This window comes from Pristiophorus japonicus, chromosome 16 (assembly GCF_044704955.1).
Source record: "Pristiophorus japonicus isolate sPriJap1 chromosome 16, sPriJap1.hap1, whole genome shotgun sequence".
NCBI lineage: Eukaryota > Metazoa > Chordata > Chondrichthyes > Pristiophoridae > Pristiophorus > Pristiophorus japonicus.
This window is the reverse complement of record NC_091992.1, coordinates 66966178-66980062: the sequence shown is the minus strand read 5'-3', so window position 1 is coordinate 66980062 and position 13885 is coordinate 66966178. Positions and strand designations below refer to the sequence as shown.

General features: G+C 47.5%; 1 protein-coding gene across 1 annotated transcript in view; it reads left to right on the top strand.

Moving 5' to 3' along the window:
- LOC139226180 (collagen alpha-1(XXVI) chain-like) overlaps positions 1–13885 on the top strand; it is a 688496-nt gene that overhangs the window by 650605 nt on the left and 24006 nt on the right. Inside the window, exon 12 of the mRNA XM_070856814.1 lies at positions 5650–5694. Within this exon, the coding sequence (XP_070712915.1) occupies positions 5650–5694 (45 nt within the window). The remainder of the gene's footprint in view (positions 1–5649; positions 5695–13885) is intronic.

Here is a 13885-nt window from a genome sequence, read left to right as displayed (position 1 = left end):
CATCCAGCTTATATACAGGTGACCAAGCACACATGCCGCATGTGTACAGCCCGATGACCTCCGACCGTGGCACCCTCTGGTGTCTAGTGACCCCCAAGCATTAATACATAACAATGTGCCCCTTTTAAAATCTTAACAACAGTCTTTTTACAAATTAAGACGGTCTGGAACTTTCCCCTCAAGTTAATCGTCTCAGTTCAACTTTGGCTCTGGGTGAGCGTTCTGAGTCCGTTGAAATTGAAGGCTGAGTAGTCGATCTGATGGGAGTGGTTATGACCACATCAGAGACTGAAGATTCAGAGTCAGTAATGTCAGCAGAGTCCTCTGATGAGTGAACAATGGTTGGTTGGTCACTGACTGCATCTTCCTCACTCGGTTCCAGTTCATCTGTGTACTGCAGTTTAACCTGGTCAAGGTGTTTCCTGTATGTTTGCCCATTCTTGAGCACGACAATAAATACTCTGTTACCCTCCTTGGCTTTAACAATGCCGCGATCCACTTTCGACCTTGACCATAGTTCAGTACATAAACCGGATTGTTGACTGAGATGTCGCGTGACACGGCAACACGATCATGACACCATTGCTGACTTTGATGTCTGTTTTCAACATGATCATTCAAATCAGGATGGTCTTGAGATTTCTCTTCATCAGTTGTTCAGCAGGAGGAACCCCAGTAAGTGTATGAGATCTTGGCCTGTAACTGAGCAATATACATGACAACCGTCTCTGCAGTGAGCCCTGAGTTACATGTTTCATACATTGCTTGATCGTTTGAACGGCACGCTCTGCTTGACCATTAGAAGCAGGCTTGAATGGAGCTAATCTCACATGTCTGATGCCATTGAGTTTCATGAACTCCTGGAACTCAAGACTTGTGAAGCAAGATCCATTTTCTCTCACAACAATGTCAGGCAAACCATGAGTAGCAAACATGATACGAAGGCTCTCAATGGTAGCTGTAGACATGCTGGATGACATAATAACACACTCTATCCACTTTGAATATGCATCTACTACGACAAAAATCATCTTTCCTAGGAACAGGCCCGCAAAATCAATGTGGATCCTCAACCATGGTTTGGATGGCCACAACCAAAGACTCAGGGGAGGTTCCGCTGGTACTTTACTTAGCTGCATGCAAGTATTGCACTGATTCCAGATCAGAGTCAATTCCAGGCCACCATACATGAGACCTAGCAATGGACTTCATCATGACAATACCAGGATGAGTGCTATGAAGTTCACGTACAAATTTTTCTCTACCTTTCTTCGGCATGATTACATGATTACCCCACAGTAAACAGTCTGACTGAATGGACAGCTCATCCTTACGACGGTTGTAAGGTTTGGTCTCCTTATGCATCTCCATAGATATGGCAGACCAATCACCACTGAGTACACACCGTTTCACAACCGATAAAATAGGGTCAAGGCTGGTCCAGATCCTAACTTATTGAGCAGTAACAGGGGTTCCTTCACTCTCAAAAGAATCCATTACTAACAGTAGATCTGCAGGTTGAGGCGTCTCCATCTCAGTTGTGGGTAAGGGCAGACGACTCAGTGCATCGTCACAATTCTCAGTACCAGGTCTATGACGGATGACGTAATCATAGGCAGACAATGTCAGCGCCCACCTTTGAATGCGGGATGATGCATTGGTATTAATACCTTTGTTTTCCGCAAACATTGAAATGAGTGGCTTGTGATCCGTTTCTAGTTCAAAACAAAGACCAAACGGGTACTGGTGCATTTTTTTTACCCCATACGCACAGGCCAAAGCTTCTTTCTCTACCATACTGTAAGCTCTTCCGCTTTAGACAGACTTTTCAAAGCATATGCAACAGGTTGTAGCTTGCCCGATTCATTTGCTTATTGGAGTACACAGCCAATCCCATATGATGAAGCATCACAGGCTTATAGGGATCATAATGAACAAGCAACTTGTTTGAACATAGCAGATTCTTGGCTTTCTCAAAGGCTCTGTCTTGAGTTGCCTTTTCTTAGTAACATATGCAGTGGCTCTAGTAAAGTGCTCAATCTGGGTAAGAAATTACCAAAGTAGTTGAGTAGCCCAAGGAGCGAACGCAGCTCTGTCACATTCTGAGGCCTGGGTGCATTTTTGATAGCCTCGGTTTTCGAATCTGTGGGCCTGATGCCATCAGCAGCAATCTTCCTCCTGAGGAATTCGACTTAAGGTGCCATGAATACACACTTTGAGCATTTCAGCTGAGTCCCACTTTGTCCAGACGCTGTCGGACTTCTTCAAGATTGTTCAGATGTTCAGCAGTGTCATGACCTGTGACCAGAAGGTTATCTTGAAACACGGCAGTTCTAGAAACGGACTTCATATTCCTCTGAAATATGGCTGCAGACAAACGAATCCGAAAAGGACACCTTTGTAGACGAACAGTCCTTTATGGGTGTTGATGCAGGTTAGTTTCTTCGAAGTGTCGACAAACTCCTGGGTTATATAGGCCGACGTCAGATCCAGTTTCGTGAACGACTTTCCACCAGCTAGCATGGCGAACAGGTCATCAGCCCTCAGTAACAGATACTGATCCTGTTTCGAAAATCGGTTAAGTGTAACCTTGTCGTCTCCAAAAATTCTGACAGTGCCATCACTCTTCAACACAGGAACAATGGGACGAGCCCACTCATTAAACTCGGCCAGTGATATGACACGCTGGAGTCTGTCAAGCTCAATTTCAACCTTCTCCCTCATCATGTAAGGAACAGACTGAGCTTTATGATAGACAGGCCTTGCATTGGAGTCCAGGTTGGCTCCCAGAAAATTACCAATGCCCGGTTCAAACAAAGAAGGAAACTTTTTCAATACTTGAGCACACGAAGTATCATCTACCAGAGACAACATCTTGACATCATTCCAGTTCAACTTGATTTTCTCGAGCCAATTCCTGCCGAACAGCATTGGACCATTACCTGGGATGATCCATAATGGTAGCTCGTGAACCACACCATCATATGACACCTCGATTGCTGCACTGCCGAGCGCTGGTATGAGTTCCTTAGTGTAAGTACACAACCTGGCATTGACTGGACTCAGCTTTGGTTTTTCAGCCTTAGTGTCCCACAGCTTGTCGAATGTCCTTTGGCTCATTATCGACTGGCTCCATTGATACAGGCACGGCATTAAGCTTCTTCACATTAACGACTATCAGCTGGCTCGTGAACGAATACAGTCCATTCACTTCCTCCTCGGGTTGCGTATCCGGGCCATCACTGAACTGGTCTTCATCAACCACGTGGTGAGCCGCATCACGCTTGCTCCGTTGTGGACACATCCTGTGAAGATGTCCCACTTTCGAACATCCATTGCATGAGTATTGTCTAAATCGACACTGATGAGGCCAATGATTGCCCCCACAACGCCAACAGGGTGAAATCTGGATCGAACCAGTTGGCGGGATCTGAGCAGAGGCAGGTTTTGCGTAAGCAGCTCTGCTCGATAACGACTCATTGATGATATCTGCCTCAAATTATCATCCATCATCATGCATGCCTGGGCAGTCGCGATGGCCTTTTTCAAATCCAGCGTCTCTGCAGCCAACAGCTTCCTGAGGATCGCATCATGGCTGATGCCTATCACGAAGACATCACATAGCATATCTTCCAGCATGTTCCCGAACTTACACGGCTCAGCAAGACATCGCAGCTTGGTGACAAATCCCGACACGTCCTGGCCCTCAGCATGAACATGCGTGTAGAAACCGCAGCGTGATATGATGATCCCCTCTTTTGGCTTCAGATTGTTACCCACCAACGTACACAATTCCTCGTACCCTTTTTCTGCCGGACGTACAGACGAGAGAAGTTTCTTCATCAGGCCATAAATTTTCGGACCACAAACGGTGAGGAGAACTGCCCTGTGCTTAACTGCGTAGGCCTCTGCCTCCATGCCGTTGGCCACAAAATACTAATCTAGGCGGTCGACAAAATTCGCCCAATCCTCGCCTTCCATGAATCTCTCCAGGATTCCAACAGTGCCCATTGTGCATGCGAAGGTTCTTAAATTACCTCGTCGCCAATTGTAATGAGTAAAGAGTCTGGTTACTGTAAACTCACTCAGATGCAACCTGATCCATCTTAATTCCAGCCCAAGAGTGCCAGCGTGACAAAGACACCCAGCTGATATTCAGGTGACCAAGCACATATACCACATGCGTACAGCCCGATGACCTCCGACCGCAGCGGCCTCTGATGTCTAGTGACCCCCAAGCGTTAATACATAACATCTACTTTTCCCTCCGCAATGTCTATTCACTCACGAATAAGGCCCTTGACATCCACAACCTTTTTGTAGTTGATTGAATTGACATTCTGGCTTTAACGAAAGCTTGGACCAGAAGAGATGATACTATGCCACTTACTTTTGCCTCCCTACCTGGCCACACTTTGCCCTGACCAAACTGCCAAGGCCAAATGCACCTTGCTCTCTTCCCCGACTCCTCTGGTTCCTTCGCTTCCATCAAGCACCTCACCTTCTTCGCTTTCAAATCTCCTTTAAAATCCTCACTGTCTACAGCCCCACCCCGAGACATCCTCCCTCCTTTCCTCCCTCAACCGGTGCAGTGAGTAACTCCTTACACTCACTGATTTCAATCTTTACCTTTGCTACTCTTGCCCCCTCTCCTCTGATGTCCTCCCTATTAGAAGATGAGGAGAAATTTCTTCACTAGAGGGTGGTGAACCTGTGGAATTCTCTACCACAGAAGACTGTGAAGGCCAAGTCACTGAATATATTTAATAGGGAGATAGATAGATTTCGAGAAACAACAGGCATTAATGGGTATGGGGGAAAAGCGGGAATATGGTGTTGAGATAGAGGATCAGCCATGATCATATTGAATGGCGCTGCAGGCTCGAAGAGTCGAATGGCCTACTACTGCTCATATTTTCCATGTTTCTATGTTCCTACACCTTTCCCTCCATTCTCCTACGCATAGTCACAACCATTCCTTTGACTTTGCTGTCTCCCATGGTCTCAATCACAGACTGAGCCAAGCACTTCCTTGTACCTCTCACCACCCACATCCCCTTTCCAACCCCACTTCCCTCTGCATCAGTCCCTGGAAAAAAATCTCCCCGATGTCACGTACAACTCTACTTCTTGTTGAGATAAAAATTCTGCTTCTGTCAACGGTAAAATTCATTGCCCTTCAGCTTCTCGCCTGTGTCTTCCAGGACACTGCACCTTTAAGGCTGCTGCTGCTGGCTTTAGGAATCAGGCTACGGCTAGACTTCCTCACCCATGTTTTCCTGTTCCCAATTGTGCCACGCCCGCATGCGCCCAATGCATCCCAGGATTCAGCTCGATAAGGTCAGGGGCTGAGAGCATTGTCCCTTTCCACGCACTCCGCTTAATTGAACAGTGAATCCACCCCATTAACTTTTAAAACGCATCCGTGTTTAAATTGTTTAAATTGTTTTCACTATTCCATGCCATTCCAGCTTCACAGAATATTCTCAGGCACAAGGTGCAAATGCTGGGTAGCTATTGTATCTTTTGCTTATTTTATAATGTTTCATGTCCTTTGAAATGGTGTAAATTAGTGACCTCGCCTGTCGTTATCTGGCAGCTTTGATAGTCATGCTGCTCTACTAATCTATTATTCCATTCCATCAACAGGGACAACCAGGCCTGAGAGGAGAGAGCGGTTTCAAAGGTTTACCGGTAAGTTCCTCTTTAGTTATAATCACTAACCGATCTGGACATGTACTGGTGGCCTGGTCTGAGGACGATATCGCCAAGGAGCAGCATGTCGATTGTTATGTATTGTCCAGGTACATTAAATGTATAAGTACAATGGTGTGCCACAGAGGGCGCTGTGGTGGGAGACCTGAAAGTACCTGCAAGACAGAGTATAAAAGGCTGCCCACCACACCTGAGAGGCACTCTGTAGCTACACAATAAAGGACTAAGGTCACAGCAGTTACTACAACACCAGACCGCGTGGAGTCAGTGATTTGAGTGCTGCATACACTACATCAATGAAGAGGAGGAGAGCGCGAAAGGCGGATCCGTGGGGAACTCCCAGTGTGACAATACAGAGATGGGAAGAGAAGCCATTGCTGGAGATGCTCTTGCTCTGATGGGATGGAGCAGAGTGGAAGCAAGCGAGTGCAGTCCCACAGAGCGGGACAGTGGAGGAGAGGTGTTGGAGGAGGATTGTGCAGTCGACCATGTCAAAGTCTGCAGAGAGGATGAGGCGGGATAATGCACCAGGCTCCCAATCACAGAGCACGTCATTAGTGACTTTGGTTGGGGCTGTTTCAGTTGTGTGTACAGGTACTACAAGTTCTTTACAAGTTCAGACATGGACTGGCAATGCAAGAAGGGCTGTTGTAAGCTCACGGTAGGTGTGTGCCCAAGTTTATCTCCAGTTAACTTGAATGGCATTGACCGACTAAAACTGATCCCACCAAATCGAATAACATGAAATGTGAGGTTTGATGAACAATGGGTTAGAATTAACCAGTTCACACTCCCGGCTCAGATGTGTGCATCGGGCATCCGAGTTCAGGTGGCAACAGGTCCTGTAGGAATCTCCTTCCGTTAATATTAACGGTTGGAGAATGCTGTGAGCCCAGATTACCTCTGCACCTTAATTCCTTTTACGCACTCACACTGCTCAAAGCTCTGTGAATGAGTTCGATCTCCCCGAATATATGTGGGATGCTGGGCCAGACACTGCACGATTGCAAGCTATAATAAGCTGTCAGCACTATCGGTGCAAGTGAAAATACCTTCTGCACAATTTCAGTGTCTGGTCCAAGTGCTCCAACCCACTAATAGTCACCGGCATCGTTATTGTTGAATCTCATCTTTTCTGAGATGGTGCATCGCGTAGAATATTCTTCCTACGAATTCCAGTGAAGACGTGATCCTGTCAGCTTCTTGAGGTGAGAGAACGCCAGGCTCAGAAGCCAATTCCTGTATCAGGCGTGGCTTCTCCTATTCACTCCTATAAAGGCACCAGGTAATTACTTCAAAGTCCCAACCAGCAATCCACAGCACACCACTTCCCTCCCCTGCAGTCTTCCCACCTCTTCGTGTAAGACCTGCTCTCCTCTTCAAAATAACCCACCCAAATCATGGATTTGCTATGTGGATAATGTTATGTATCTGAACATGTATATACTCTGTACAGCCACCAGAGGGCTCATTCCCCGGAGTCCCAAGGGATCTCATAATCCCTTGGGAGCACAGGTATTTAAGAGTGCTTCCCAGGTTGGAGAGGCACTCTGGAGATCTGCAATAAAAGACTAAGGTCACACTTTACTTTGCGCTCACAGTGTTCAGTCTGACTCTTTCTCCATACACCACAACTGGCGATGAGATACAGATAGCGAACCCAAAGATGCAGAGAACAGTGGGCATCCTGGAGAAATTCTCAGAGGGAGATGATTGTGAAACTTTTGTGGAATGACTCGACCAATACTTCGTGGCCAACGAGCTAGATGGGGAAGAGAACACTGCCAAACATAGAGCGGTCCTCCTCACCGTCTGCGGGGCACCAACGTATGGCCTCATGAAGAATCTGCTCACTCCAGCGAAACCCATGGAGAAATCGTATGACGATTTGTGCACACTGGTCCAAGAGCATTTGAACCGAAGGAAAGCGTTCTGATGGCGAGGTACCGGTTCTACACCTACAAAAGATCTGAAGGCCAGGAAGTGGCGAGTTATGTTGCTGAGCTAAGACGCCTTGCAGGACATTGCGAATTTGAAGGACATTTGGAGCACATGCTCAGAGACTTTTTCATACTTGGCATTGGCCACGTAACCATACTTTGCAAACGTTTGACAGTAGAGACCCCAACCTTGAGTAAGGCCATAGCGATAGCCCAGGCGTTCATTGCCACCAGTGACAATACTAAGCAAATTTCTCAGCACACAAGTGCTGCTACAAGTACTGTCAACAAAGTGATGTTGTTTTCGAATCATAATGGACAGGGCAGGTCACACATGCCTGCAGCTACACGTCCGTAGATGTCTCAGAGTCCACCATCAAGGGTGATGAATGCAAGGCTATTAACACCTTGTTGGCGCTGCGGCGGTGATCATCATTTCAATTCATGCCGATTCAAAGGATACATTTGCAAGGGCTGTGGAACAATGGGACACCGCCAATGAGTGTGCAGGCGAGCTGCTAGGCTTGCTAAACCTGAAAACCACCACGTTGCAGAAGAGGACAGATCCACGGAGGATCACGACAAAACAGATAGAGGAGGCAGAGGTACATGGGGTGCACACATTCACCACGAATTGTCCCCCGATAATGCTGAATGTTGAACTAAATGGACTCCCGGTGTCAATGGAGCTGGACACGGGCACGAGCCAGTCCATCATGGGCAAAAAGACTTTCGAAAGGTTGTGGTGCAACAAGGCCTCAAGGCCAGTCTTAGCTCCAATTCGCATGAAACTAAGAACATACATGAAATAGCTGATTCCTCTAATCGGCAGTGCTACCGTAAAGGTCTCCTACAATGGAGCGGTGCCATGCTGCTCGGCAGGAGCTGGCTGGGAAAGATACGCTGGAACTGGGACGACATCCGAGCGCTATCGCCCGCTGATGACACTTCGTGTGCACAGGTCTTAAACAAATTTCCTTCGCTGTTCGAACCAGGCATCGGGAAATTCCAAGGAGCAAAAGTGCAGATCCACCTAATTCCGGGGGTACGACCCATCCATCACAAGGCGAGAGTAGTACTGTACATGATGAGAGAAAGGGTAGAAATCGAGCTCGACTGGCTACAAAGAGAGGGCATCATTTCACCGATCGAGTTCAGCAAATAGGCCAGTCCTAATGTCCCAGTCCTCAAGGGAGACGGCACTGTCAGAATCTGTGGCGATTGCAAAGAAACTATCAATCGTTTCTCCCTGCAGGACCAATAACCAATTCCAAAAGCCGACGACCTCTTTGCAATGCTGGCGGGAGGAAAGACGTTCACGAAGCTAGACCTGACCTCAGCCTACATGACACAGGAACTGGAGGAATCATCGAAGGCCCTCACCTGCATCAACACGCACAAAGGTCTTTTTGTTTATAACAGATGCTCGTTTGGAATCCGATCAGCGGCGGCGATATTTCAGAGAAACAAAGTTTACTGAAGTTGATCCCGCACACCGTGGTCTTCCAGGCCGACATCTTGGTCACAGGTCGGAACACAGTCGTGCGCCTGCAGAACCTAGAGGAGGTTCTTAGTCGGCTCAACTGCGTGGGGCTCAGGTTAAAACGCTCGAAGTGCATTTTCCTGGCACCTGAAGTGGAGTTCTTGGGAAAGAAGATTGTGGCGGACAGCATCAGGCCCACCAACGCGAAGATGGAGGCAATCGGGAACGCACCGAGGTCACAGAATGTGACGGAGCTGTGGTCATTCCAAGGACTCTTGAACTACTTTGGTGACTTCTTACCGGGTCTCAGCACCCTGTTAAAACCACTACATGTCTTATTACGAAAAGGGGGCAAATGGGTTTGGGGCAAAAGCCAAGAAAATGCCTTTGTAAAGCGAGAAAATTGTTATGCTCAAACAAATTGCTTGTGTTGTATGATCCATGTAAGCGTTTGGTACGAGCATGTGATGCGTCGTCATATGGTGTCGGGTGTGTATTGCAACAAGCTAATGATTTCGGGAAATTGCAACCAGTTGCTTATGCATCCAGAAGTCTGTCTAAGGCTGAGAGAACCTACAGCATGATTGAAAAAGAAGCGTTAGCGTGTGTCTATGGGGTAAAGAAAATGCATCAATACCTGTTTGGGCTAAAATTCGAATTGGAAACTGACCATAAGCCACTTATATCCCTGTTTTCCGAGAGCAAAGGGATAAATACAACGTATCGGCCCGCATCCAGAGATGGGTGCTCAGGTTGTCCGCATACAACTACACCATCCGCCATAGGCCAGGCACAGAAAACTGCGCCGATGCTCTCAGTAGGCTGCCATTGCCCATCATGGGGATGGAAATGGTGCAGCCCGCAGATCTAGCCATTGTTATGGAAGCATTTGAGAGTGAGCAATCACCTGTCACTGTCTGGCAGATCAAAATCTGGACAAGCCAGGACCCCTTATTATCTCTAGTCAAAAGCTGTGTGCTTCACGGGAGCTGGTCCAGTGTCCCAGTGGAAATGCAAGAAGAGATAAAGCCGTTCCAGCGGCGCAAAGTTGAAATGTCTATACGGGCAGACTGCCTTCTGTGGGGCAATCGAGTAGTGGTCCCCAAGAAGGGCAGAGACACCTTCATCAATGACTCCAAAGTACCCACCCAGGCATCGTAATGATGAAAGCGATAACCAGATCCCATGTGTAGTGGCCCAGCATCGATGCAGACTTAGAGTCCTGCGTTCACAGATGTAATACATGCTCGCTGTTAAGCAATGTATCCAGGAAGGCGCCGCTAAGTTTATGGACTTGACCCTCCAAACCGTGGTCTAGGGTACACGTCGACTATGCAGGCCCGTTCTTGGGTAAAATGTTCCTTGTGGTTGTAGACACGTACTCCAAGTGAATTGAATGTGAGATAATGTCGGGCTAGCACGTCCGCTGCCACTACTGAAAGCCTGCGGGCCATGTTTGCCACACACGGCTTACCCGATGTCCTGGTGAGCGACAACGGGCCACGTTTTACCAGTGCTGAGTTCAAAGAATTTATGACCCATAACGGGATCAAACATGTCACATCTGCCCTGTTTAAACCAGCGTCCAATGATCAGGTAAGAGAGCAGTGCACACCATCAAGCAAGGCTTGAAGAGAGTAACTGAAGGCTCACTGCAGACTCGTCTATCCTGAGTCCTGCTTAGCTACCGCACGAGACCTCACTCACTCACTGGGATCCCACCTGCTGAACTGCTCATGAAAAGAGCAGTTAGTTCACCCTGATCTACATGAACAGGTAGAGAGCAGGCAATTTCAACAAAGTGCATACCATGATAGCGCAAATGTGTCATGTGAGATTGAAGTCAATGATCCTGTATTTGTATTAAATTATGGGCAAGGTCCCAAGTGGCTTCCCGATACTGTCATGGCCAAAGAAGGGAGCAGGGTGTTTCGGGTCAAACTTTCAAATGGACTCATTTACAGGAAACACTTGGACCAAATCAAACTCAGATTCACAGATTACCCTGAGCAATCCACTTTGGACCCTATCTTTTTTGATCCCCCAACACACACACCAGTTGACCACGAAGCAGAACCCATCATCCACAGAAGCCCTGCAGGGCCCAACATAGCTGGCAGCCCAGCAAGGCCAGCTGCACAGCAGCCCAGCGAGGGCCCAACAAATGATTCAACAACACCAGCTTTCGCACCGAGAAGATCAACCAGGGCAAGAGGGGCCCCAGATCGACTCACTTTGTAAATAGTTACACTATTGATTTTGGAGGGGAATGTTGTTATGTATCTGGACTTGTATATACTCTGTACAGCCACCAGAGGGCTCATTCCCTGGAGTCCCAAAGGATCTCATAATTCCTTGGGAGCACAGGTATTTAAGAGTGCTTCACAGGTTGGAGAGGCACTCTGGAGACCTGCAATAAAAGACTAAGGTCACACTTTACTTTGAGCTCACAGTGTTCAGTCTGACTCTTTCTCCATACACTACAGATAGCATGTTTCAGGAGGTGATCACCCCACAGCTTAAAAGCATGCAGGCAGAGGGGAAGTAGGTGACCACTAGACGAAGTAAGAATGCTAGGCATGTAGCGTAGGAGTCCCCCCGTGAGTCCATCTCGCTTTCAAACCGATATTCACTTCTTAGCATCGGTAAGGACGATGGTGCCTCTGGGGCATGCAGCCAAAGCCAATTCCAAGGCACCACGGGTGGCACACCTGCACAGGCGGAGGGATGAAAAATAAAAGCGCTCTAGTGATAGTGGATTCAATAGTTAGGGGAACAGACAGGCGTTTCTGCAGCCATAGACATGACTCCAGGATGGTATGGTGCCTCCCTGGTGCCAGGGTCAAGGATGTCACAGAGCGGACGCAGGGCATTCTGGGGGGGCGAGGGTCCATATCGGGACCAACGACATAGGTAGAAAGAGGAAGGAGGTCCTCAGACAGAATTTAGGGAGCTAGGAAGAAAATTAAAGGGTAGGATCTCAAAGGTAGTAATCTCCGGGTTACTACCGGTGCCATCTGCTCATGAGTATAAGAATAGAAGGATAGAGAGGATGAACTTGTGGCTAGAGAGTTGGTGTAGGAGGGAGGGCTTTAAATTCTTGAGGCATTGGGACCACTTCTGGGGGAGATGGGAGCTGTACAAATTGGACAGCGCTGGAACCAATATCCTCGCGGAGAGTTTTGCTCGTGCTGTTGGGGAGATTTTAAACTAGCTTGGCAGGGGGATGGGAACCTGAGAACGAATTCAATAGGGAAGGAAGTAAAGCAGAAATTGGATAGCAAGAATTTAGAAAGCGAATCTGTACGACAGAGGAAACAGGGTTTAGTAAGTAGTAATCAAGGCGGTCTTCCTGTGCTGAATGATATATACTTTAATGCAAGGAGTATAGCGAATAAGGCAGATGAGCTTAGAGCACAGGTAGACACTTGGGAGTATGATATTATAGCCGTTACAGAAACATGGCTGAAAGAGGGGCAGGTTTGGCAGATCAATATTCCTGGTTACAGGATTTTTAGACAAGATAGAGAAGGGGGTAAAAAAGGTGGGGGGTCGCAGTACTGATTAAAGAAACTATTACAGCGATGAGGAGGGATGATATGTTAGAGGGATCATCAAATGAGGCCATATGGGTCGAATTGAAAAATAAAAAAGGGGCGATCACACTGCTGGGTGTGTATTATAGACCTCCAAACAGTGGGAGGGTGATAGAAGAGCAAATATATAGGCAAATTGCTGTGATGTCCAAAAGCCATAGGGTAGTAATAGTAGAGGATTTTAACTATCCAAATATTGATTGGGACAAACATAGTGTGAAGGGTATAGAGGGTGTGGAATTCTTAAAATGCATTCAGGAGAACTTTTTTAGTCAGTATGTAGCAAGCCCAACACTTGAATTTACAGGACATCATTTCAAAGTTTGTGGATGACACAAAACTTGGAAATCTAGCAAACAATGAGGAGGATAGTAACAGACTTCAGGAGGACAGAGACAGACTGGTGAAATGGGCAGGCACATGGCAGATGAAGTTTAATGCAGTGAAGTGTGAAGTGATGCATTTTGGAAGGAAAATGAGAAGAGGCAATATAAAGTAAATGGTGACATTTTCTACAGGGTGTGCAGGAACAAAGAGACCTGGGGGTTCACATACACAAATCTTTAAAGGTAGCAGGACAAGTTGAGTCGGCTGCTGAAAAGCCTACGGGATCCTGGGCTTTATTAATAGAGGCAAAGGGGTCAAAATTGGTTATGGCCGTTTTTGAGGCGGTGACACCGCCTGAGTGCTGAATTTAGTGCCAGGCGTTAGGCGCAGCCTCAAACTGGCAAATTCAGTTTTTACGCCCAAATATGAGAGAACAGCGCTAAAAGTGGCGTTGCACACTCACCCTCGGGCACCAACAGAGCAGGAGCTCAGGAGACACGCTCAATTTCCCCATGGAAGGCTGTTGGAATGCGAGCTGCAAAAACAGGGGAAAGAAACGAAATTACTGAAATAAGTAAAGAGAAAAACTTACCTTGCTTTCTGGGCGATGCCGCCCGGGATCCCCGATGTTACAACTGTTTTTTGCAGGCTGTATGGACACCTGCCCATTAGGCCGCCGTACAAACCAAATATTGTGGCAGCGGTGCCAAGGGAGCGTTGCACGCTGGATGATGTCACCACGTGGGTGGCGACAGAGGGCACAGTGTTTACTCTTGGCGCCTCCACCAATGACCAACTCAATTTCTACGGAGGCATGGACGCCG